The 25,946-nt window shown below is 36.0% G+C and overlaps 2 protein-coding genes across 8 annotated transcripts; one reads left to right on the forward strand and one right to left on the reverse strand.

Moving 5' to 3' along the window:
* Positions 1-5,040: 5,040 nt before the first annotated feature.
* LOC110897555 (kinetochore protein SPC24 homolog) lies at positions 5,041-15,147 on the reverse strand. Of its 3 annotated transcripts, none has more exons than XM_035981821.1 (6): positions 14,887-15,145; positions 13,627-13,768; positions 13,406-13,507; positions 12,520-12,593; positions 12,361-12,416; positions 5,041-5,085 (listed from the first exon to the last, which is right to left on the reverse strand). In XM_035981821.1, exons 1-6 carry the CDS (start codon positions 15,053-15,055, stop codon positions 5,056-5,058), a joined length of 573 nt encoding a protein of 190 aa, XP_035837714.1. In that variant the 5' UTR covers positions 15,056-15,145; the 3' UTR covers positions 5,041-5,055. The 3 variants fall into 3 exon arrangements, with proteins under 3 accessions (XP_035837714.1, XP_035837713.1, XP_022000011.1); XM_035981820.1 differs by lacking the exon at positions 5,041-5,085 and adding an exon at positions 10,166-10,459 and having other exon boundaries at positions 14,887-15,147; XM_022144319.2 differs by lacking the exon at positions 5,041-5,085 and having other exon boundaries at positions 12,148-12,416; positions 14,887-15,143.
* Positions 5,108-12,242, forward strand: LOC110897554 (putative disease resistance RPP13-like protein 1). 5 transcript variants are annotated; one of them, XR_004876795.1, is made up of 4 exons: positions 5,168-5,640; positions 6,151-6,211; positions 6,838-10,727; positions 11,432-12,242. XR_004876795.1 is itself a non-coding variant. In XM_022144320.2 (3 exons), exons 1-3 carry the CDS (start codon positions 5,422-5,424, stop codon positions 11,530-11,532), a joined length of 381 nt encoding a protein of 126 aa, XP_022000012.1. In that variant the 5' UTR covers positions 5,108-5,421; the 3' UTR covers positions 11,533-12,242. The 5 variants fall into 5 exon arrangements, 3 of the variants coding, with proteins under 3 accessions (XP_022000012.1, XP_022000013.1, XP_035837712.1); XR_004876796.1 differs by lacking the exon at positions 11,432-12,242 and having other exon boundaries at positions 6,838-10,204; positions 10,310-11,131; XM_022144320.2 differs by lacking the exon at positions 6,838-10,727 and having other exon boundaries at positions 5,108-5,640.
* Positions 15,148-25,946: the final 10,799 nt, after the last annotated feature.

Below are 25,946 nucleotides of genomic sequence, written 5' to 3' on the forward strand. Positions count from 1 at the left end.
CAGTTTGTGTATTGATGGAATCATGGTTAAAATAGTAATACAACAATAGGATTTGTTATATAATTGAATAGAATTACCCACTGCCGTCATACCCCACCTATATTTTCTAGGTTAACACATTAAGTTGGACAATCTTATTTCGGGTTCGGTTTTCATCGGGCTCCATCCCTCCATCAGTGCTTACATTCAGTAGAGATAGAGGGGGGATAAAATATATAGAGAGATAAAGAGTGTTATATAGAGAGAGAAAGAAAATAATATAAGTTTTATATATTTTTTTACTAGGTTATAACCCCGTGTATTACACGGGGTTGAATAAATATTTTTTTATACTAAATAATAAAACAATATATCTTTAAAAACCTCATTTATTGTACGGTTGAATAAATATAATTTTATATATTAAATATTAAAAAGTTATATATATAAGAACCATATTGTACGGGTTGAATAAGTGTAATTTTATATACCAAATAAAAAAGTTATATCTTTAAAACCACGTGTATTACACGGGTTGAATAAATGTAATATTGTTTACCAAATAATAAAATAATACATCTTTAAAAACCTCATTTATTACACGGTTTGAATAAATGTAATTTTATATACCAAATAATAAAAAAAAATTACATCTTTAAAAATATGTGCATTACACGATTTGAATAAATGTAATTTTTTATACTAAATAATAAAAAAAATATATATCCTTAAAAAACCCCCGTGTATTGTACGAATTAAATAAATCTAATTTTATATATCAAATAATAAAAAAGTTATATCTTAAAAAAACCTCATGTATTACACATTGATTGATATATAAAATTACATGTGCTCAACCCATACAATACAATACATGAGGTTCTTAAAAATGTAACTTTTTTCATTATTTAATATATAAAATTAAATTTACTCAACACGTACAATACATAGGGTTCTTAAAGATATAACTTTTTTATTATTTAATATATAAAATTACATTTATTCAATCCATATAATAAACGGGATTTTTAAAGATATATTATTTTATTATTTAGTATATAAAGTTACATTTATTCAACCCGTGTATTACACGGGATATTAACCTAATAATAATAATAATAATAATAATAATAATAATAATATAATAATAATAATAATAATAATAATAATAATAATAATAATAATAATGAAATTACGTATGTAATTACTCATTACTCAATATATATATTTTGTAATTCAATTGTATATTTCATATATTCATCAATTTTGGTCTATCAACTAATCAATCCGATCAATTCATGTTAATATTAAATAAACAAACAAAAGAAAATAACAAATATATTATTTAATATAAGATATTAAACTAAATAATATTTAGTAGGCGTATTATCTATAATTTAGAAAAGATTAAACTAAAATAATAATTATTTATAAGATATGACCTAATATAATGACAAGTGTCTCTAAAGTGGTTTCTTTTATTATATAGTATAGATTATATACACAATACTCCCTTACATATAAGTTATTTACATAATAGTCCCTAAAAATATTAAATGACAAAAGTGCCCTTATGTGCAAAGCAAATGACCATACTTAACAAAAAAAAATTAAGTTAGCATTAAAGGACATAACGTGCAACATTTTGAAACATTAGATACAAAAGTCATCAATTTTAAACACATTGCCTGAATTTTTGTATAAAAATAAACGACAAGATTTGTAATTCACTCTCAAAACTTTAACAACCAGACAATAGTCTTGTCTGATACATCATTTGGGAAAACAAAAATTCACTTATTAAGATACGGGTGATGCGCGTGTGGTGTTATAGATTTTTATGTATATTTTAGCCCTTTTTACACATTAGTCAAGTTTTAAATTTATAAAACACATATTTTACTAACACCAAACACACATATGGGCAAGTTCACCCATCGTGAGCGTAGTATAGCGTTGGTAAGATACCGAGGTCGTCCAAGAACACAAGAGCTTTTAATACCGGTTTATCCTCAAGGTCTAATCAAATCAAAAGTTTAGAAAAAAGGTTTTAAACTAGAAAATAAAAACTAAAAATGCTGAAAATAAAAATAAAAGTAAAAACAGAAGACAAGATGAATCACTTGGATCCGACTCGTGTTTAGTGTAACCTTTGATTATTTCCGCACTTTTGCACTTTTTAAGAGATTATCTTAGTTATTGTAGTAGGCCCCTCTTTTGAAGGTGACGTTACCCTCAACCCAGTAGTTTGAGTCAGCAAGGATACAATCCTAAAGGGTTGGATTATTGAAAAATAATTAATTAAGTTATTAATGCGTAATGTGGTAGGCCCCTCTTTTGAAGGTGACGTTACCCTCGGCTAAGTAGTCTGAGTCAGCAGGGATACAGTCCTAAGTAGCCAGGTTAAAGTTTTAATAGTAGATTACATATGAGGGGATCAAGGAGTTCGGACCCCCGCCATCCAATACCAGTGGGTATTGAAGGAGGTCCTACTAAAGTTGACCTAGGTCCTTGCAGGATCTATACACTGAACAAGGCAAGACTCTTACCAAACCATTCCCTTAACCCCCGACCAGGTAGCCAACATATCTCCATATAGACCGTGGAGATATGAATGGTGAAAATCTTTTATTTTATATAGACAGTAAAATAATGCCAAGACACCACAGATAAATGATAAGGAAGATTCACCTTCAACATAAGAAACTAGTTATTAAAGTCATTAATACATAACCAAATAAAAAGTTCGAAAAGATTAAAAATAAAAAGTATTACACTAAACACTTGTCTTCACCAAGTGATGTAAGAGACTTAGGCAAACATGGCCTTTGATTGTCAAGAACTCTTACGATCAATCTTGGATCCCGAGACTACTCACACATTCTATGATGGATGATGGATGATGGTGGTGGATGTGGGTTGTGATGGTGGTGGTGGGTGGGTGAAGTGTGAGAGAGGTGGTTTGCCAAGGGATGGTTTGCAAATGAGCCAAGCACCCCTATTTATAGCTTGCACAGAAGCCCGGAGACGGCCCCGTGTCCATTGGGCACGGCCCCGTGTCCACCCATCTTCTCTTTCTTCATTAACTGCAGTTTGTCTGCATTAGTTGACCACGCCCCCGTGTCCGCTGGGCACGACCCCGTGTGCAGAAGCTTTTCTGTACTATCAAGATTTTCTTAGATTATGCGAATCTTAGAGTTGACCACGGCCCCGTGTCCGCTGGACACGCCCCCGTGGTGGGTGATAGAAGCTTCTACAACTTTGTCTTTTCTGCAGACACTTGGGCACGCCCCTGTACTCATTGAGCACGGGGCGTGTTCAGCCTTCTGTTCTCTTGTTTTTGCTTGTGAAGATGCCGTCGGGGGGTCGGGCATGCCACGTTTATTCCTTTTCTTGTATTTATGTTAGATTTAACTACCTTTTTGCTTCTTTTGTTCATTTGACCTCATTTAATCCTGAAAATACAAAAGGAAGACAAAAACACACTTTTTCCAACATTAGTACTAAAAAAGGGTTAGTTTTATGCCACATTTGATGTAATTTATATGTTGCATTTTACGCACATAAACGGGAAATTATTATTTTTTTTAAATGGAAAACAGCTATGCAGATGGAGACTTTTATGTCACTACTTGCAAGTATTGTATATTATTCAATATATAAATAAGCAACTTATATGTGCATCATAATTTGTACCTTGTGCTTGGGTAGTGTTTCAAAAAAAAAAAAAAAAACTTCATTTTCCACTTTTAACCTAAACATTTCATATTTTACATTTTAACCCCTTTTCATTTTTTTTTACTTTTAACCCAAAGTTTTCCATCTTTTATAATTTAACACAACACTTTATTATTTACAACTTTCGTCCCCCATACTTTTTATCTTTCACCAGTTTTTCATTTTACGTTTCGTTCTAAATTTTGCGAGTTAACATGTCATAACTTGCATGTGAGGTTTTAACGTTTTTGCTCTATTTTTTCATATTTGACAGACTCGTCGCAACACGTCCATTTTTCCCCTTTTGAAAAGTTCGCCGCAACAGGCGGGTCGTTGATCGACTAAGTTATTATTTTCTACGTTTTACGTTTCTGGTTAATTTCTTCGCATTAAGACACTGTAACGTGTGTGCGTGGTTCAACGATTTTAGCCTGCTTTTCGTTCGTTGTAATTTTTACCATTTTATCTATTTTATTTTTACGATGTTGAGAGTCAATTTGGTTGTGGCATTGGTGCTACTTGGCATGGTTTTACGAACATCTTTAACCTATTAAATTTTTTACTAATTTTTTGTTTCGGTTTACCCCTATACTTCATTTACTTAAAAACTATTTTTTACGTGCATATTTTATGTACGGGTATGTGTAAATATGATTTCTTCTACATTACGACGTAAACTTTTTTTTTATAGACGAGTCAGGTCAAATATAATACGTTTTCGTTTAAAGAAACCATTTTTACATACATATTTCTATGTACGTTTTCGTATAAATTCAAGTTATTATGCGTTTCGACGTAAACTTTTTGGGAAATGATTCAGGTCAAATATAATATGTTTTCGTTTTTATTTTATGTATGTTTCGTAAAGTTTGTTTCGAACCGAGTGGAGTCAAATTATGGTTTCTTTTTCTCCCATTTTTTCGAAAGCTCTAACTAATACCTTTCGATTACATGTGCATATTTTCCTTCGTACCCGTTACATTTTTTTTATATAAGTTGGGTCACATATAATACGTTATGATTGTTCGATATGAATTCCATTTATTTTACGTTTGATCCAATCACAATGCTTATACAGGTCACATCGAGTTCAACTGGATACGTCGAAATGTGTGTTTTTATATGGTTAATGCATCATATAACGTTTGGACTAATCCATTCAATATTTAAGATGTACCCGCGCCGCAACGCGGCGGGTCTTAACCCTAGTTTTATTATATTTGCAATAGCAGCCTTAGTTGATTAGTATGATGAGGCTGGACTTTTACTCCGATCTACAAAAATTCAATTAACCTCTCCACTGAAATTAAAACACACCCAGAAACAAGCAATCTTTTCATTTTTCAAGTAGTCAAAATGTCAGTGTGGTGTCCATAGTTGGTATAGTACCTGTGATTTAACAAACCGTTAGTTAGATAATCCCTGTAATGGATAGGCATTAAATAATTCAGTTAAGTGAATGTAAAATTACAAAAACGCCCTTAGTCTAACTATCTCTCTTTACTTTCTCTAGCAGACACATCTCTCACTCCTTTTAAAAAACCACCGCCATCACCACCCAGCCCACCACCACTATCACCACTGCCACAACCACCCTCCGCCACAACCACCACCACCGCCATCATCACCACTGCTGATTTCCACCAACACCACCACCACCAACAACTGTTTCTTCCTTCACATAGTTATACACACACACACTGACGCTACGTCTATACATACACCATGTCTACGAGCTTCAACAGTAACCCTCGGAGCCCTGCAACCAGCTCCAAGCTGCAGCTCAGTGGCGTTGGTGGTGTTTCTAGGGCTATCAGATCTTCTTCCTCCAAAAAAACCGTCGAAGCCGCTCCGCCGTGCAATCGCCAATTGTTTATCTTCTTCGCTGATTTCCGTTACGGAAGCTCATGGGCGGTTATTTCAGAAGCTTCCAGAACACTACGGGTATGAACGGACGTTAATTTGCGAATTATTGTTACAGTTTTCAGATCTCGTAGATTTTAAGTTTGTGAATTTAGGGTTTGGTAGTGGTTGTGTGTGGTTTGGTGTTGTAGAAGGTTTGTTGATTGATTTGTGGATTGATTTGTGCGTTGTTGTGTGTGAGTATGGAATTTTAACTTTAGTTATTAGCAGATGTTAGGTTTTTGTGGTTAGGGAATTCGTTGAGAGAGAGATGGGTGATGGGTCTAATAGAGAGAGAGAGAGAGGTGGACCAAGGGTATTTTTGTAATTTTACACTTACTTAACTGAATTATTTAACGCCCATCCATTACAGGGACTATCCGAGTAACAATTTGTTAAACCACAGGGAGTACACATGCTATTTTAAAAAAAAGGTGGGGACTTAAAGGTGAAAAAGGGCAAACCACAGAGACTATCCGGGCAATTAACTCGAAATTTTATGTCAAAAACACTTTTATAAGATATAACATTAAGGTTGGTTTTTTTTTTCAGGATTTGCATTTGCCCACCAGCCCCCACATTCTTCCCAATTGTGACCAACAAAGCATTAAAGGTATCTTAAGTGAATCATCATCATCATACTCACTTACTCAGTAAATCCTACCAACAACAAAGCTAATGTAGGGTTTAAAGAGGGTAAGATGCAAACAGTCTTACCTCTACCCCATAGAAATAGAGAGGCTATTTCCAGTGAGACTCCCGGCTCGAATCTTAAGTGAATACATTTTTAAAATAGAAAAAATATAACTTCACTCTTTTATGATATTACATTTACGATCCCTAACATCTATGATTTTATATAATCATTTTGATTTCTTATAAATATAATTACATAATTATGTTTGTTATATTAGAATGTACAGATAATCAATACTTTAACAACCAGACAATAGTCTTGTCTGATACATCATTTGGGAAAACAAAAATTCAATTATTAAATGGAAAACAGCTATGCAGATGGAGACTTTTATGTCGCTACTTGCAAGTATTGCATATTTTCTTATTTTTGCAATAGCAGCCTTAGTTGATTAGTATAAGATAAGGCTGGACTTTTATACAAAAATTCAATTAACCTCTCCATTGAAATTAAAACACACCCAGAAACAAGCAATCTTTTCATTTCTAATGGCTATTGGTGAACTCTTTATCGGAGCACTCATCACTGTGTTGTTTGACAAGCTGGCCTCTGGTGACTTGATCAAGCTGGCAAATGGACAGACACCTTGACCCAGATCCAAGCTGTGCTGGTTGATGCAGGTCAGAAACACATAAAAGAAGAGTCTGTTCAATTGTGGCTAAACAAACTCCAGCATTTGGCTTATGAAATAGACGATTTACTTGATGATTTGGCCACAGAAGCCATGCTGAATAAAAAATCTGATGCTAGCACAAGTAAGGTATTGAAGTTCATTCCAAACAAATTTCATGCCCTTAAATATGGCCATAAGGTAAGTTCTAAGCTAGATGGAATTACAGAAAAATTGAGTAAGCTTGTTGAGCAGAAAAACCTTTTGGGTTTGAATGATAATGTTGAAAGGTCATATAGAGCTAGTAGACGGTTGGAGGAAACTTCACTGGTTGATGAAACCGAAATTATAGGCCGGGAAGGTGATAAAGAGGAAGTTGTTGGGCAGTGAATCTTCTTCAAGTAGTCAAAATGTCAATGTGGTGTCCATAGTTGGTTTGGGTGGTATTGGCAAGACCACTCTTGCCCAACTTTTGTACAACGATAACAAAGTGAAGAAACATTTTGAACCCATGTCATGGGTTTGTATTTCAGATGACTTCGATGTATTTACAATTAGCAAAGCCATTTTTAAAGATGTTGGCGGCGGTGACGAAAATTTTGAAACTCTAAATAAGCTTCAAGTGGCCCTTACAGAAAAACTTTTAAATAAAAGGTTCCTACTTGTTCTAGACGATGTGTGGGACGAAAATGCTGACAAGTGGGAACTCCTAAAGCGGCCTTTTACTGTAGGGGCTCTTGGAAGTAAAGTTCTTGTGACGACACGGAACGCCAAGGTTGCATCGGTGATGGACTCTGTTCAAGCGTACCATCTTGATCTTCTTTCAGATGGAGACGCTTTGTCTTTATTTGCTCAACATGCATCAGGTCAGCAAAACATCAATGTCAATCGAACACTTAAATTACACGGTGAAGATATTGTCAAGAAGTGTGGTAGATTGCCTTTGGCTTTAAGAGCACTTGGGAGGGTGTTTAGAACAAAATCCTCTGATGAAGAATGGGAGGAACTCTTGAATAGTGAGATATGGAAGTTAGGTAATGAAAGTGGGATTCTGCCTGCTCTAAAGCTAAGTTACTATGATCTTCCACCACGTTTGAAGCAAATGTTTGTGTATTGTTGTTTATTCCCCAAGGACTACACCTTTGACATGGATGAACTGGTCCTGCTGTGGATGGCTGAAGGATTTTTAGGCGAGTCAAACGCAAACAAGTCAATGGAGAGTTTTGGTCGGGAGTGTTTTAAAGAGCTGGTGTCGAGGTCATTCTTTCAGCATTCAAACAAAGATAAATCACAATATACAATGCATGACCTGATAAATGACTTGGCGAATAGTGTTGCGGGAGAGTTCTTTTTTATGTTGGAGGATAAGACGGGAGTTTACGATAGGAGTGAAGCTTTGGAGAAGTTCCACCACATTTCTTTTATTCAGGAAGAATATGTATTTTACAGAAAGTTCAAAGCATTACAAAGAACTAGATGCTTGCGAACATTCTTAGCCATAAGCTCGAGTAGTTTGGGCTTTTTATCCATGTCGAACATGGCTCTTGTCAAAATACTTCCGCAACTGCAATTTCTAAGGGTGTTAAGCCTAGCTAATAGTTCAATCAAAGAGGTACCAGAATCCATTGGTGGTCTTAAACATTTACGGTACCTCAATTTTTCCAACACTTGTATCGAATTCTTACCTGAGCAAGTAGGTGATCTTCTTAATCTACAGAGCTTATTGTTGTCTGGTTGTGATTACTTGTGTATCTTGCCAAATAGTGTTGTAGAGTTAATAAACCTACGACACCTTGACATCAATGACACTCCAAAATTGAACGAGATGCCATTGGGATTTGGTAGGTTGACGGGTCTACAAACTCTATCCAAAGTCATTATTGGAGGAACGGGTAAGTTCAGATTATCTGATTTGAAGGGATTTTTGCATCTTCATGGTCAACTTTCCATTCAAGGGCTGCACAAAGTGAAAAATGCAGCACATCAAAAGAAGGGTATATGTGATTTGCAATTGAAATGGAGTAACGTATTTGATGGTTCTCGGAATGAAATAAGTGAATATGAAGTACTTGAAGGGTTAAGGCCTTTTGAGAAGCCTCAAGATTCTCTATTATGGTGGAACAAAGTTTCCTACTTGGGTTGGGGATCCCTCGTTTGTTTGCTTAACTCAACTTACATTAACCGACTGTAGAAGTTGTAAATGTTTACCAATGCTTGGCCAACTACCGGCACTTCAAAACTTGTGTGTAGAAAGCATACACGATTTAGACAAAGTGGGTTCTGAGTTACTTGGAGATACCAACTCTTGTAGTGGTATTGCGTTGAAGTTTTGGAATTTAGAGATATGCAGAATTGGAAGGAATGGTCAACTAGTGGTGGTGAAAAGTGCGAAACGTTTCCCTGTCTTCGTGAGATATCTATAGTAAATTGTCCGAAGCTAGATGTAGTGGCAATCGATTCAATACAGTCACTTCAGGTTTTGCATGTATTAGGGTGTTCTATAGTGGTGTTAAAAAGCATGGTCGGTGTGTCTTCTTCACTCCTTAGCTTGAAAATGAAGAATGTTAAAGGTCTTACTTGTTTACATGGAGAAGTTATAGAGCATCTTGGGGCAGTTGAATATCTCAAAATCTCATCCTGTAGTGAGCTCAAGTACTTGTGGGAATCTGAAGTAGACGCTTGCGAGATTCTTAAGAGTTTACAGGAGTTGGAAATAAGTGAGTGTGAAGAAATAATATCATTGGGAGAGAAAGAAGTGCATTTAGGGAATCTGTTACAAAAGTGAGCATTATAAGGTGCCCAAGACTGAAGAGTTTCAAGTGTCCAAATAGTATTGAGAAGCTGGAAATATGGGATTGCCCTGTAGTTACACTTACAGATGGCCTCCCATCCACTTTGAAGTTTCTTTATTTTAATGATTGTGATAATCTGGATGTAAGATGGTCTGTCATCAACAACTTGTCATTTTTAAAATGCCCAAACTGAAGTTGTTTCCTGAAGGTTGCTTATCTTATCTCACCGAGTTAAGAATATGGGATTGTGATAACATTGAATCCATTCCAGATAATGGTTACGGGTTTCTTCCATTTCTTTGCTTGATTGCAGGAATCTGAAGTCATTTCCTCATGAGCATTTGCAAAGTCTAACATCTCTGGAATATATGGAAATAAGTTATTGTCCAAGTCTGGATGACTCTTTTCCCTGTGGTTTGTGGCCTCCTAATTTAAGATGGTTAGAAATAGGAGGGTTAAAGAAGGACATTTCAGAGCCAGCCTCACTTGTTACACTTATATTGAATGGTAGAAATTCAGACAGAGTGGTTTCATTTGGTGCAGAAGCAGAAGATATATCATCTTTTCTTCTTCCATCATCTCTAACTAGACTACATTTATTATTTTTTACAGTTTCAGAGGGCCTGCAACACCTCACCAGCCTACAACATCTTGGAATATGGTTATGTCCTAAGCTTAGAGATCTGCCAGAGACACAACTCCCTTCACTTTTAAGTTTGGCTGTGATTGAATGTTCCCCAGAATTGAGAAAAAAGTGTAGTCCTGGTAGAAGAAAAGGCAAGTACTGGTCCATCATCTCCCAAATCCCGAGACTTACTGTCAGAAAAACAGTGTAGTCCTGAATTGAGTTAAACAAAAATGTAGTGCTAGTGCAAGTAGAAAAGGCAAGCACTGGGTCATCAATTTATCAATTACTTTTTGTGATAACATAGATTCTATTCCAGAATCTCACATCTCTGGAAGAAATGGTGATAAGTTATTTTCCAGCATTCCCTCCGGCCCAAATAATATATTGTGTTCAGCAGCCCAGGTATTCTTCATAATAAATGTTATTTTGATTAAAGTAATTGGATGCAGGCCCAAATATAGAGGATCGGGCCATGACATTTCTGGAGGCCCATGATCGAGCTTCCAAGAGTGTTTTACGAAAACGAGCATAACTTTGGCTATGGGTCTCCGTTTTGGGCGTTTGACAGTCAAATCGAAGCTTGAAACGAGGGCCTTGTCCAAGTTTCGGCTCCAAAAACGCGTTCTAATGGCAGTTTTGGACACTTTTATGTTTTTTTTGGTGTTTTATGCATTTTGTTTCTGGGCTTGTGTTTGGCCCATGGCCTTTTTGTGGCCCATTTCGAATTTTTGTCTTTATTTATATGTTGCTCTTGTAATTTGGATGGTCAGAAATCAATTTCGAGTTTACTCAATTTTCACTTCAAATTCTATGCCCTTTGGGTTGAATTTTGAGGGTTTGAGGAAGATCATCACGGGTATTCGCAGAATCAACGTGATTTGTTCTTCGTTATCATAACACACGCTACATCAGAGATGCAATGAGTAGTGAATTTAAATACTTTGAAATTTAACACGTTGGAATAAATAGATAATAAAATGCATGTAAGATTATAATGGTTTCATAGTTAATTAAAATCCTAAAACCCCCTGCTTAGATTAAACAAACAATGCAACAAAATACTATTGGCGGTTTTCATCAGAATCTGAAAATTCATTTTGAAACAGGAGGAGCAAACTGTGGTGGTCTAACCGACTCGCGTGGTGACCGAACAAACAGTGCAATGAAAATGGAACAGATGACGATGAAGATGAAAAGAAAGAAGTAACGGGTTTTAAAGTAAGAACCACGGTTCCTACCGGGAACCGGACCAAAACCAAATAGCTACCAAAACAAGAACCATGACTGACCCTTATTGCCCACGGTTTGGTTATGCGGTTCTAACGGGTCAGTTATATGGTTCTGATGGGTCCACACGTGAACTGCACACTCCTAGCGGTCTGAGTGGGCATCGGTGGTCAGTTCAGCAGTCCGAATTAAGACCAGCGATCAAGTCGGATAGTCCAGTGTGGCGGCGGTCCGGGTCAGTTATATGTTAGGTCACTCAAATTCATTATAAATTTAATTCACTTTCATATTACAAATCCTTTTTGAAATGTTTAAATTCTAAATTCAATTCCTTCAGATTCTAATTTCGTCAAAAAATAATTCCGCAAACCAAACACACTCTAAAAGTCTTTCCTAGAGGGTAATTACATTCCCATCACATTTTATTTATACTTGTTTTATGGACATCATTTCTCAATTACCATGTATCAAACAAGAGAATCGTCAATTTTTTGTTGGTATGATGTCTCTATAACCGCCATGTCGGACAAGAAAACACAACTATAATCCAGAGGGTTCCCAATGGACCGCCTTTAATTAACATTTACATGCAAACTTTAAAGGAATGACAAACTAAAGTTATTGGTCTTAGACTCTTATCATGTAGAAAGAACAATCGTTTTGTTCCATCCGACACTACATATCAAACGGTCAAAAAACATAGCAACCTGAATAATTGATAAGCATAATCTCAAGTTGCAAAACTAGCTTATGTCAGTGGACTATCTATCATCTTCCAGATTGCATTACAAGTATCAAAATCACTTACCTCCCGGGAACTGAACTCGAACTTTTCAACTACTAGCTTCTCTTTATCAACAATATCTGTGATTGGCGGTGAAATTAAAGGATTGCACTGAGAAGAAATATGCTAAACTAGAATCAAGTCATGAAATGAGAAAGCAAAGCGAGTAACAACAAAGGATACGTCCATATATCTTGGACTGCTCATTTAAGTCTGGGATTATTTTGGTTACCGATGCATACATTGACAGCTTCTTCCTGTAAAACAAAAACAAAAAATGTTACTCCCTGCGTTAAAAGATATATGCAATACTCAATGGTGCAGTAGTTAGTGATCATGTTTGACACAAAACTAAATGCGGCAAATTATAAAAAACAGTTGAAAATGATTCAAGTGTTTGGTAGTATTCTAACATAAACATGCTTTCAACCACAATATGAAGAGCAAGTGTCATAATTTAGGGATGTGAACGAGCCGAGCCAAGCCGGCTCATTTTCTTAGCGAGCTGGAAATTTCGGCTCGGGCTTGTCTCGTCAAAAGCTCGAACCAGCTTGTGGCTCGTCGAGCCGGCTCGTCTATTTAAAAAAAGTTTGTATTTTTGTATTTCTTACAAATAATGAAAAGATGAAAAGATTATTCAGGCTAACAGAATAGTAATTTTGGGCAAACTATAAAACGAACATGAAAAGATTCCATGTAACCTTAGGTAGCGTTCGTTTAAACCAATATTAGTAATTAAAACTATAGCTTAACAATCTATTTCTTTCGATAAAGAATAACCATATTACTAATTAAACAACATTGCTTAAAATATATATTAGAACACACACACACAAATAATTTGGGGTTCATTTTAAATGAGCCAAACGAGCGAGCCACGAACCGAACCTACCTTGGCTCGGGCTCGGCTCGTTTTGAGCCGGTTCGTTTAAAACCGAGCTGACTTCGAGCCGAGCTTTTTTCTAACTTTTTTCGAGTAAGCCTCGAGCCGTGGGCTTTTTGAACAGCCCTACAATCTGATGAAAAAGTTTTGACATTTAGAATTCATCAAGTATGTGTATGGACTTACTGTGTCTTCATTTCATCATGTTCAAGTTTCTTGAGAGCCTGCCTTCTTTCTTCAATAAAACTTCTTTGCTCTTCAAGGTCTTTAATTTGACCGGTGACAACTGTGTATATGATATGGCAAATAATCAGTAACCAAACCATCGAATACATTATGTACCAGAGACGAGTGCGGGTGTGTGCGCGCGTGTATAGAGAGTTGAATTTATGTAACTATATACTTATCTAAGGTCCTCTCGTAGCAATGTCTCCTTCTGAATCTCCTCATCCAATTCTTTCTGAAGCAAATGAATCTCTACATCTGAAGCCACTTCAGCCTTTGCGGCTTCTATCTTTTGCTTGCACGCGTCTATCTGTTTATGATAACCTGTTGCATGAATTGACTAATGAGTTTGTTTCGTTTAATTTTCCCATGGAATCATAGTTGTTAATGGCGAATAGCGACAAGATACTAAGTAAACTAGGCCCATTAGGGCCGACCGAACCCCTTCCCTTGTTCCTCCTAATTTGCGGTTGGATCGCCAACAGATCGCATAATACATCTTCGCCATCCTCAACTAATCAGAAAAGTGAGATGTTGCCATTCTTATCCTTAACTTGTTGTGCATATTTGGATTCTTAACATACCTTTTATCATACTAGGGGTTGATTTAGTTTTCTAGTCAAACTTAATTGGTTTCAATCTAATTCAATTATATTATTGTACATAAATAGTGCCCATTCCCTCACAATGAACAATAACATTAAGTGTTCCAATCTTGCACAAGGCATATTTTGGTAGAAGAAGTGGATGTGAATTATACGAATACCCTTCCCATGGTTGTAGATATCAGTCAAGCAGTGAGGTACCAACTAACGATTAACCGTCAATCACATTGGAATATTGGAATTTTAATGTAACTTTTCAAACTTATATATAGACATACAAATAGGTCGGGGGGTCTCACTGGAAGCAACCACTCTATTCCTACGGGTAGAGGTAAGGCTATCTACATCTTACCCCTACCTTAGCTTTGCTATTGGTGGGATTTACTGAGTATGATGATGATGACATATAGACATACAAAAGTTTTTACAATTTTATAAATAATTTTACAAACTTATTAATCTAATTAGATTTATAAGTATAATTTTTCTAATACTTCAAAGAATTTGACCCGATTCTTTTACCAATGTTGACTCATTTTTTACGAGCTTTGACAGATTTTGACCGCATTCGAACCGATTACCTGTTTTTACCTATTACCGATTAATCCCAATTTTTACAACACTAACCCTTCCACTAAGTACGATGAGAAAGTTTTTTATAAGTTAAAAACCATTTTTTATGGCGTGAAAAAACAGGAACATGGAATTCAAAATCCACAAAACTGAAAGGATATTCTTATATTTCATCAGAGTTCGGATCTAAAACATATAGTTGTTCATACAAAACCTTAGGATGCAGAAATTATGGAGTTGAAAAGTATTACTATTATTTATTACCTTGAAGAGAAGTGTGAAGTCCAGTATGATCAGAGCGGCAACGGGAGTGGAGTGTGTCGGATTGTTCAACGCAATGCTTCAAGGAATTGATGTCTTTTTCATTTTTCAAAAACTGGACTAGATCATCACTGTATGAGATCAGCTTCTCAACATCAATTTTGTCACCCATTTTTAGGGTTTGGAGAAAGAAAGGGAGGAGAAAAAATTGGAAAATTTTAGGGAATCATGCGTTCTTGTATTTTAAAGCAATTTTTAAAATGGTGGTATTTTTGGCACACCTCTGAAAATTAAATCGACACCTACAGTCATATACAATGCGTATTAAGGTTGGTTCAAACTTCTAGGTCAATCAAAGACTGAAAATGTTCTCTTATCAAAAAGTAATACGTATCGTATACGCCTATACGATGCGTATTGAAAGTCGATTTAATTTTTTAATTTTGCAAGATAGCCTTATTAAAAAGTAATACGCATCGCATAGGCCTATACGATGCGTATTGAAAGTCGATTTAATTTTTTAATTTAGCAAGGTAGCTATCTGTCACGCGGTAGCTTTCTGTCACACGAACAAAGAAGCAACACTTTGAACATTTGTTGGTCTTCAAACATTTAGGAAACATTATTTGAGAATACCCCTGAATTTATCGAAGCTGTAGAATGAGATCCTCCACTGTTGGGTTATCATCTTTCAACCCCATTTGTGACAACCGGTGATTTACGACTCTTAATTACGTAATTAACAGGTGATTAACGCGATAATAAAAAGTGTTTACAGCGCAAATTAACTTAATTAGGCCTTTGGAGTGCCTAGGAACGTTTATCCGACTTTACAGTACGCGTATGAAGATTCGCGTGGAATCTGCGAAACATCAAACGACAACGAACTGATACCGTACAAAATACTGTCAACGCCGACAAATATAAAATTTTACGATATATTTAGCTCCGTGAGTAAGTTCTAATATCCGTAGTCGAAACCAGATCGAAAACCGGATTAAAAGCGAACAATGACGAAAATTACGCGATTTTATGTAATCAGCGAACGAACGTGCAAACGACATCTACCGGCACTATTTTACACGTTTTTTTTTTAATCTAAAATTTTATTTTACTAGGTTACGATGATTTCAGGTTGCGAAAACGGGTTCGTAGGAATATAACGGGTCACTAAAATACGGGAAATGGGCTTGTGGGCCCTAGGCCCAAGCCCAAGCCCGTTAAAACTGAAATCTAAGTATAAAGGAGTCTTATTAGTAGAAACCCCATCTCATTTTTTATCAGGTCTTCACACACAACACACGATCTCTCACTTTTTCAAAACTCTATACAATACCAGACACCCCTGCCTTCTCTCTCTCATCGCCGATATCCGGCGAGTTTTTTCGGCGGCTCCACTGGCGTCGGACTACCAGCAAACACAGCTGCCTACAAACACTCCCCTTCGACTCCCCTGCACCTCCTACACACCTACCTCTCTTCCTCCCCTTCGATTGACGGCCGGCCACCACTGTGGTGGCGGCGCACGGTGGTGCATCCGACTACGCAGAGAGAGAGACGGGAGAGAAAGACCGAGAAAGAAAGTGAGAGGGAGAGAACCGGCGGTCGGAGACTCGGACCGCCGGTCGGTTCATTTATCCGGTGGTCGGCATTATTACCCGACGAGTTTTAAACCCCGGTCAGATTCGAGTGTTCAGATTCGCTTTGAGAGGTTCAGTTTCGTGGCGGATCGGGAAATTTTGGTTGATGGTTGACGGTCAAGACTTCACCGATGGCATTGTGGTCGGCCGACGTCGACGGTAACGATAGTGACAACCAGGTTCGTGTCTTGGTTCAGCCGCGTGTCTTGGTTCAACGGATTCACAACGACAAACACGGTGGTGGTGCTATTTCAGGTTCAGGATTAGCGGATCAGATTTTCACCTTAACTCAGTTTCTACTCGGGTCAGACTTGGGTGAGAAGCTCGGGTTCGGTTCGGTCAGGTGGTTCAGTTGACTCAAACAACGAGTCAACTCAGTCGGCGAGTCGACTCGGGTCAGACGAGTCAAATCGGTTTGGGTTGGGTCAGTCGGTTCGAGTCAGCCGGTTCGGGTCAGCTTATGAAGCGGGTCAGGTCGACTCGATCCACCGAGGCAACTCAGTCAACTCAGCGAGTCGACTCAGCGACTCAACTCAGCCGGTCAACTCAGTTGGCCCGGTCAACTCTGTAGGATCGATTTCGGACCCGAACGAGTCGATCAGAAGAGTTTTACTCAGTTTGAACGGCGGAAACAGACAAACTGAGGTCAATTCAGCACACAAATCACTTTAAACTGTCGATTTGATTGATATAAAGTTGTTTTACAGGATGACGACACTTCGGCAGCACTTTGTTGCTCAAACCGGAAAAACTCTCTATGATTTTGCTTAAATGACACCTATTTATAGGAGATCAGATTCCGCTTGAACATGTACATGTTCATTTCAAGCGGAATCAATACAATAAATTCAAGCGGAATCAGCAGGACTAATTCGAGCGGAATCACCACTAAAAACCACTTTCTTGATTTTCGTGCCCTGATCTATCTAGTTCTATACAAGACTCGATACAAGACGAAGTCGACAGACGGATGCACCAACAAACTCCCCCTCGGATGTTGACGGAGTCTTCAGTGTCGAGTCTTCGGTTGTCAAACCTTCAGTCTTTATTAGTCTGCTCACTCTCTCCAAAGAATTCTTCATTGTAAGCATCTTCACTCAATCTCTATCTTCTTTCTTCTATCTTCAGAATCTCGATCTGGCTTTCTACACTTATACACTCCCTCTCGATGTCTTCAGACTCCCCCTCTCAATTTGCTGGGATCGCAGTTTGGAATTCACCATCTTCAGGTATTGAAACTTGTCATTTCCTGCATAAAATCTACCAAACACATAAATTTCTCAAAATTTAAAGATTTAAAATTTAGAAACCAATTGCAGGAAACATTCAAAATGATTTATTCTCTGAAAACCATTTGTAAACATGACATCTTCATACACTCTCTTCTAAACCTGTTCATCAAGTTTAGCACTTGGAATTTTGAAAATCAGCTTTTCTACATCAGTTGTCAAAAATCTTTTTGTATTTTTCAAAATATATGCTTAAACACACTGAAAATCTTTTTTAATTTTTGATTTTTAAGAAATGCAATAAAGAAATATTTACAAACAATATTTTTTGCGAGTTTGTGCAAGAGGATCATATCAGTTTTTGAGACAAACCACTAACACCGTTAAGCTAGATTTCATTTTAAGTTCAAAACAATTCACCTAGATTGCCAGTATACTGATCCACTTAAATTTTCACACAAATTTCAACTGTTCCGAGATACGAGATTAATGTCTTAAGAACTTAAACTTATTCGCGCGTCCCACCACTTGAATATACTCCCGTATCCAGATCCCAATATTTAGTCTTACAGGTGAGTATACCACAGATGATATCTGTAAAGGGTTAGATGCGAAACCGTGAGAGCTCAGGTCAGAACTACCGTTCAGCAGAGAGATGACGGCTCGACTTTAGGTGTGTCCCCTTTAGAGGATATTTTCTTCAACAGCTCATGATTAGCATTTTTCAATGTTTCATCATTTTTTTAAGCTGAGGGCTGTGCTATGTTTCAAGCATTTGCAGAAAGTATTATGCAGGGACTAGGTCAGAATTTCCATTCAGCAGAAGTCCCGGGATAATACCCCAGATATCACTAAGTATAAAGACCTAGTATCTCATAAAGAGGGACCTTTCAAACAAGATTTCGGGGGTTACTCATATATCCAAGAAATGTTCCCCACGAGATAAGCAAGTTTGAATTTTATATTTATATCTCGTCACAATCTACTAAATGTGCAAAAACCTACTGGCACATCCACGGTGAGATTGTTTATCACATTTTTTACTTTCCATTTCTTTAGCATGTTGTGATAGTCCACTGATGTACTATCATTTCCTCTTTTATGCAACAAAAACTCATTTTTCATTTTTATCATGTTTTTTGGCTTTTTCAAATTTTCTAATGTTTTTGGATTTTCTGAAATTTTTAATTTTTTACTCCCCCTAAAATTCAAACACATTTAAAGAAAAATTAAAACAAACTATACAAGAAAATGACAACTGATATCGAATCGCCTCAATTCTCCATCCACTTTGCATAAACAATCAGAACTCCCCCTCACAACAAACTATTTTCCCATTATGATTTCAAAACACTTAAGTTTGTTTTAATCAAAATGGTTTTTCCAGAAAATTAGATTTGTTGATTTTACCACTTGTAGGAAACGGGGTAAGATCATTACATTGTTTCATTCCTCTTTATAATGATAGTTAAACCAAGTTCAACTTAATGACCTTGATTAACCACTTATAATATCAACAACCAAACACTTATAAACATGCTTTTCAACCAATTACCACTTGTTGGTTGAATTCTCAAGATGCCAATTCCTACTCCACACTTACCAACCTGGGAGTTCCGGCAAGTCACACTTCTCAATTTTAAAATTTTCAAAAACATTTTCAAGAATGATGCCGATTCATGCTCCGCGATTACCAACTTGGGAGCTCCGGTAAGTCAGGTTTTTATTCTTTGAAAAATGTATCCACCCAAGCCTGACCATCCTTGGGTGTAACAACCTCTTCTTCACTATTACTTTCAACAGTCTTGTGAACATTCATTTTGGAAGCATAGAATTCTTTCACTCATTTGGCCTTACCGTTGACCATTTTTCCAAAAATGTGTTTCACATTTCCGTTGAAAGTTTTTTCAACATCAAAATTTTTCTTTACAGAATAAAATTGACTTGAAATTTCAACTTTCCCAACTTTCTTTTTAAAATTTTCTGCTCTTAGTGGTGGAAAGTTTTCATCATTCACAATTGGAACAGATTTCTCATCTTTGACAACAACATGTGGCTCCTCTGTCTTTGTGGAGATAGACTCATCGCCAATAGATAGCTCCTCTGATTTTGATAAATCAGATTCATCACCAGAACTATTTCCTGAACCCTTAACAACCCATTTTTTATTTTTCAGTTTTTCTTTTATTTTCAAAACATTCTTTCAACACTCACCAACCTCAAATATTGAGTTTTCAAAACCATTAAATTTTCTGGTTGGTAGTTCAGTTTCATCAACAACTTTTTCTTTCAGTTTACCAGAGACTTCCTGTTGTTTGTTGATTGCCTTTGGACAATTTCTGGCAATGTGACCAATTATTTTGCAGTTAAAACATGTTCTCATCTCTGTCTTTTTCTGAGCAACACTTTTCTTCATGTCCTCTTGCTTCTTTGCAAGGAATTCTTTGTTTGTCTGCTTTCTGAACGCTTGCTCTTTCTCGGCTTCTGTCGTTTTTCCTGAAACAAACACAGTTTTTGGTTTATAAACTTTTTCATTTTTATAATTTTTCGGTTGATTAAATCCAAGACCTTTCTTTTTGAAATTACCATTATGGTTTGGTTTCTTTTGAAAACTATAACCATAATTGTAACCCATTTTCTTGTTTATTCTTTGTTGATCTCTTGAAGTGTATTGTTTAGGTTTTTCAGAAAGATTTAAATCCTTTATTTCAGAAATATTAATTTCTGTGATTTTGAAAACCTTTTTAATCATTTCGATTTTAACACTTCTTATTGGAAAAATTTCATCAGAATATAATTTATCAGAATCTTTCAAAGTGTATGCTACTTTGACCGGTTCGTCATTCAAATTAGATTTTGATAACAAAAACTCCTTATCATAAACCCGTTTGTCCTTTTTGATTGTTGACTTTGACATGTCGGACTCAGACTTTGACTCGGTTTGGACTCCGTTTTTGACTCCTCTATGTCGTCTTTATCCAACACCTGATCGACCACACTTTTTATCAACTCGGACTCATGATCAGTGTCGGACGATGTGAACGTAACATCAATATTTTCTGGCAAGTTATCTGACGACCCAGACTCCCATTGTAAATTTGTTGCCTTTTTGACTCTTTTAGAATTTGGATTTCGAGGAGAATATCCATTTTCAACCGGGGGTAGACATCTATTGTAGACAACACTTGGTTTCTTACCAGAAATTTCCACTTTATCATCTTCTTTTGTCTCGGACTTCTTTTCTTCTGAAGTCTTCTCTTCCTCAAACGTCTTCAATCTTTCCACAATTGGGTAAATCCTGTCAACAACAAAAGTAGAACATGAGTAACTTTTCAATAAATTGTTAACTCTTTCAGTTTCAATTCTTTGTGTTGCCAACTTCAATTCAAGCTCAACACACTTTTCGGTGTAGTAGTTGACATTGTCAAGCTGTCTCATGTATGCTCCTTTGAGTGTATTCATTGCTACAGCTTGTTCACTACTTGAATCGTTGTACTTATTCATTTCTCTATTCAAGGTATCATATGATTCTTTCAACCTTTTTATGTTGTGTAGCAACTCGTTGTTTTGCTTGATTAGAGAATCACAATTCATGCATTTCTCAGGAACTTTGAGTGTCTCAGCATCTGTTTTGATTTCAAATTCTGGAACTTCTTTGACTATTCTTACTGGAACTTCTTCTATAGTCTTTTTCTTCTTCTCAGCTTCAGCTTGTTCCTGTTTTTCTTTTTCTTCTTCTTCTTCTTCTTCATATTTCTTCCATTTCTCTTCTTTAGCTTTTGCAATTTTTCTGTATTTTTCAGCCCAATATTCATCAGAAGCATTAGCAACAAAAGCTTTAGCGTTTAAACTCTCTTTGGCCATGAATTCTTTGTCTGGGCAATAATTGTCCCAACTGAAACCTTCTGGCAATTTTTCATCTTCTTGATCTGCCAAGCATACTTTACTATCTTTTGGAATGTATTTATCCCAACTGAAATCATTATCCTTGCCCTGATTAACCAGACATGCTCTCTTTGAATCTTCAATTTCTTTTCTACCATGTGCAGTTTGTGCCTGTTGTTGATGATGTGGCTGTTGTGTAACTTGATGATAAATTGCCTTTTTATAGTAGTCGTTGTTTCCAAAGGGATTTTGAGCTCCACTTGCTTCGCGATTTGTGCCCTCTCTCTTGAAATGCCCATTTTCCCTGCAACGAAAACAAGTGACTTTAGACTTATCAAAACCTAAATTTGAAACATATGCATCACGAAAATCATCTCTACCTGTTATTTGTTTAAATTTTTCAGCACGTCTCAATACACTAGCCATACACCATTTTATATCCATCAATTCCATCTCCTCCGCATCAATTTGATCGTAATCCTCTTTCGTGAGCATTGGATTCCCGATCCTCCTTGCAACTAAACCTCCATAGGATTCAAGCACAGTCACCAACAAAGACATGTGACTTTTAGCAACTTCCTCAGTATAATTTTGATCATTTTCAAGATTTAACGCAATGTTGCATTGAAGAACTTTGCCACTCTTTGTTGTAGAAAAATGTGGATCAAATGTTGGAAATGAAGAAAATCCTGTTTTGCTGCTTGATCCCTGAGATGAACTTTCAGAAGAACCTTTTGCATTAAAAGCAATTTCAACCTTTGGAGAAAAATTGGTCTTATCACTAACACCACTTTTGAAATACAATCCGATGTCTTGTTCTCCATCATAGTTCTTCATCCTAGCAATCTTTTTTTGCTCCATCTCTTGAGCTTCAAGATGTTTAATAAACTCACCCAGTGTTAACTTTTTATATTCCTTTCTATTATTTCTCAACATCATCAGATACGTTCCCCAAATATCATGTGGTAACGCATCAGCTAGTTTCTCAATCAACTCATCTGTATCCTTTTTGATGCCTAATTTTGTCATATTTTTCACCAAGTTACAATATCTTTCAATAATCTGCTTGGTGTTTTCTGATTTCAAACCACGGAAAAGATCAAATTCTTTCTTCATAAGTGACATTTTGTTCTTGAGCATATCATCACTTCCCAGAAATTTTGCTTCTAATTCATTCCAAATCGAATATGCACTTCCATCATGTTGAAGAAGAACCAATATGTCCTCTTTAATCGCTTGCTGTAACAAACTAACCATCAACCTCTCATCTCTATACTTCTTTTTCTCATCAGCACTCATTTCTCTAATTGGCATTATCTGATTGTTGTTCTTTGTGGGTCTTTCATATTGAACTTCAGTATGTTCCCAAGCATCCAAATGATAAGCTTCAACCCAGTTACCAAAACGTTCGGACCAACCATTATAATCATCAATATCCAAAAGCTTAGGCGGTTTTTGTGATGTCCCCGTCTCATTTTCAAGCAATGTACTTTGAATAATACTAATTGGACCAGCAAAGGCATTATAAAACTCATTCTCCATGTTTCGGTTTTCAAAAATTCACAATCTGCCTATTTCAAGCGAAATACTATTTTCAAGCGAAATCAACAACAATCCAATTTCAAGCGAAATCTCCTTTGAAGCGGAATTAAACTTTGAAGCGGAATATGCACTTTGAAGCGGAATCACAAGAATTTGTCCAAGTGAAATCTGATTTGAAGCGGAATCAAGTTGATTCAAGCGGAACCACTCAAGCGGTATGTCGTTTTCAAGCGAAATCAGGCACAAAGTGTGACTTCAAGCGCAATCAACAAAAAATTTCAAGCGGAATATGCTGCTGATGTCATCATTCTTCGCTGATTTTGAAGCGGAATATAAAAAATTATCAGTTTTAGAACGAATTTTAGCCTGAAACTTTCAAGGTTTGTTTAAAACAGTATTGCACACAACATGTGAGAAATTTAGCCGATTTTAACCGTGAAAAGTTTTAATTTTTGAAAAAGAAGGTGTAGAAATCAGAAATCGCAGCTGAATTGGTATGAACTCTTCCTCCTGAGCTCTGATACCACTTGTAGGATCGATTTCGGACCCAAACGAGTCGATCAGAAGAGTTTTACTCAGTTTGAACGGCGGAAACAGACAAACTGAGGTCAATTCAGCACACAAATCACTTTAAACTATCGATTTGATTGATATAAAGCTGTTTTACAGGATGACGACACTTCGGCAGCACTTCGTTGCTCAAACTGGAAAAACTCTCTATGATTTCGCTTGAATGACACCTATTTATAGGAGATCAGATTCTGCTTGAACATGTACATGTTCATTTCAAGCGGAATCAATACAATAAATTCAAGCGGAATCAGCAGGACTAATTCGAGCGGAATCAGAAAGATTAGGTTTCGCTTGAAATGACCAAATGTCATTTCAAGCGGAATCACCACTAAAAACCACTTTCTTGATTTCCGTGCCCTGATCTATCTAGTTCTATACAAGACTCGATACAAGACGAAGTCGACAGACGAATGCACCAACAAACTCGGTCAACTCAGCTTATCGACATGAAGAATTGGAAAAGAATTCGGTGACATGAATAACTATTTGCATAATTTTAAGATGTTTATTTATTTCGTGAACGAGCTCGAACCGATTCAGATTAGTGTCGTTTTTACGAAAATTATACATATTGATAGTGATTATATTTATATTGTTGAATTTTGAAAAATAGCGACAACTGGTGTTGTCGGGGCCGCCCAAAAACAGAGGAAACTCTGCCCGTTTTTCGAGAAAATCCGTAAAATAATTACGTTTTATTATAAAACGAAACATAACCAATCGACTACAAACGATTTTTATAAAATTAAATACAAGTGTATAACATTTCGGATAACACTTTACAACATCACGACAACGACGATTTGGATATCATTTTCGACGATTCTTTTGTAAAATAAATATAACTATTATATTTATTTTAAACAACACAACTTCGTTATATATTTATTCCGAATACCCGACGATTCTTTTACAAAAATAAATATAATTTATATATTTATTTTAAATATCGAACAACAATAACTCTTTTATAAAAATAAATATAGCTTCTATATTTATTTCAAAGCATCATACGACTTGTATTCTTTTATAAAATAAATATAGTTGTATATTTATTTTTAAACGACAAACAACACGACTCCTCTTTATGAAAATAAAGGTAGATTTATTTTAAATATCAAACAATTCGGGTTCTTTTATAAAATAAATATAACCTTTTTATATTTATTTCAAACGCCGAAACAGCGTATACGTATATTATGGCAAATATATCCAAGACGCAATATATATATATATATATATATATATATATATATATATATATATATATATATATATATATATAATACAAGGTTATTATATAATACTTTCATACGAATATTTCTATATACACAAACGACTTCTCGGGGCGACAAAGTATAACTTAATCTTTTTTATTAAGTTAACAACTTATTGTCAACGATTCGGTAGAGCTCGGTAACACGTAGATTAGTTACCGCATTTATTTAGAGATTTATTAAATATTCCATGTTAGGAATATTGTAGAATACACGCTAGCAAGCCTCGTCTTGGAAACGACATCACGAAGTCGTATTTAGCTAGCCTTGCACAGGAATATTCAGGTGAGTTCATAACCCCACTTTTTTCACTGTTTTACATTTTTCTAAATGTTTTCGGGGTGGAAAGACATGCACATTTTGCAAAGCATACAAGAATTACATATTCATAAACCATTTTACAAGCAAGTTTTAACGGACACAAATGGTTTACGAAAAGTTTATGTTTTATGCCGGTTTTTCAAACAAGCGTATTTTTCGAAGTATGCATACACACGAGTTTTAGTTTTCTAAACTACAGGAAAATACAAATACAAGAGTTTACAAGATACAAATGTTACAATGTTTATAAATGGTATGATGAATACAAAAACAAGAAGCACTCTTGGTGATAACTAGTACCAAGTATGATGCGTTTTGAGGAATGATACGAGAAATCGTGTCACGAATAGGGTACCATAAGCACCATTAATCGTGTACATACTTAGACCGCAGAACAAAAGGTTAGATCTAACGGGTGTAGGGCAGCCACACTCTCGGTGAGAACGAGTACCGAGTAGTGCTTTTATGTCTCAGTCGTGAATCGACAGCTAGAAAAATGCCTATGGTTTGGTGACTTCCTATGTCGTGTCACATGTTAATGGCCTTGCAAACCATTAACAACATGATACACACAAGAATACTTGATTTATACAAGA

The sequence above is a fragment of the Helianthus annuus genome, chromosome 13 (genome assembly GCF_002127325.2).
Source record: "Helianthus annuus cultivar XRQ/B chromosome 13, HanXRQr2.0-SUNRISE, whole genome shotgun sequence".
Classification (NCBI taxonomy): Eukaryota; Viridiplantae; Streptophyta; class Magnoliopsida; order Asterales; family Asteraceae; genus Helianthus; species Helianthus annuus.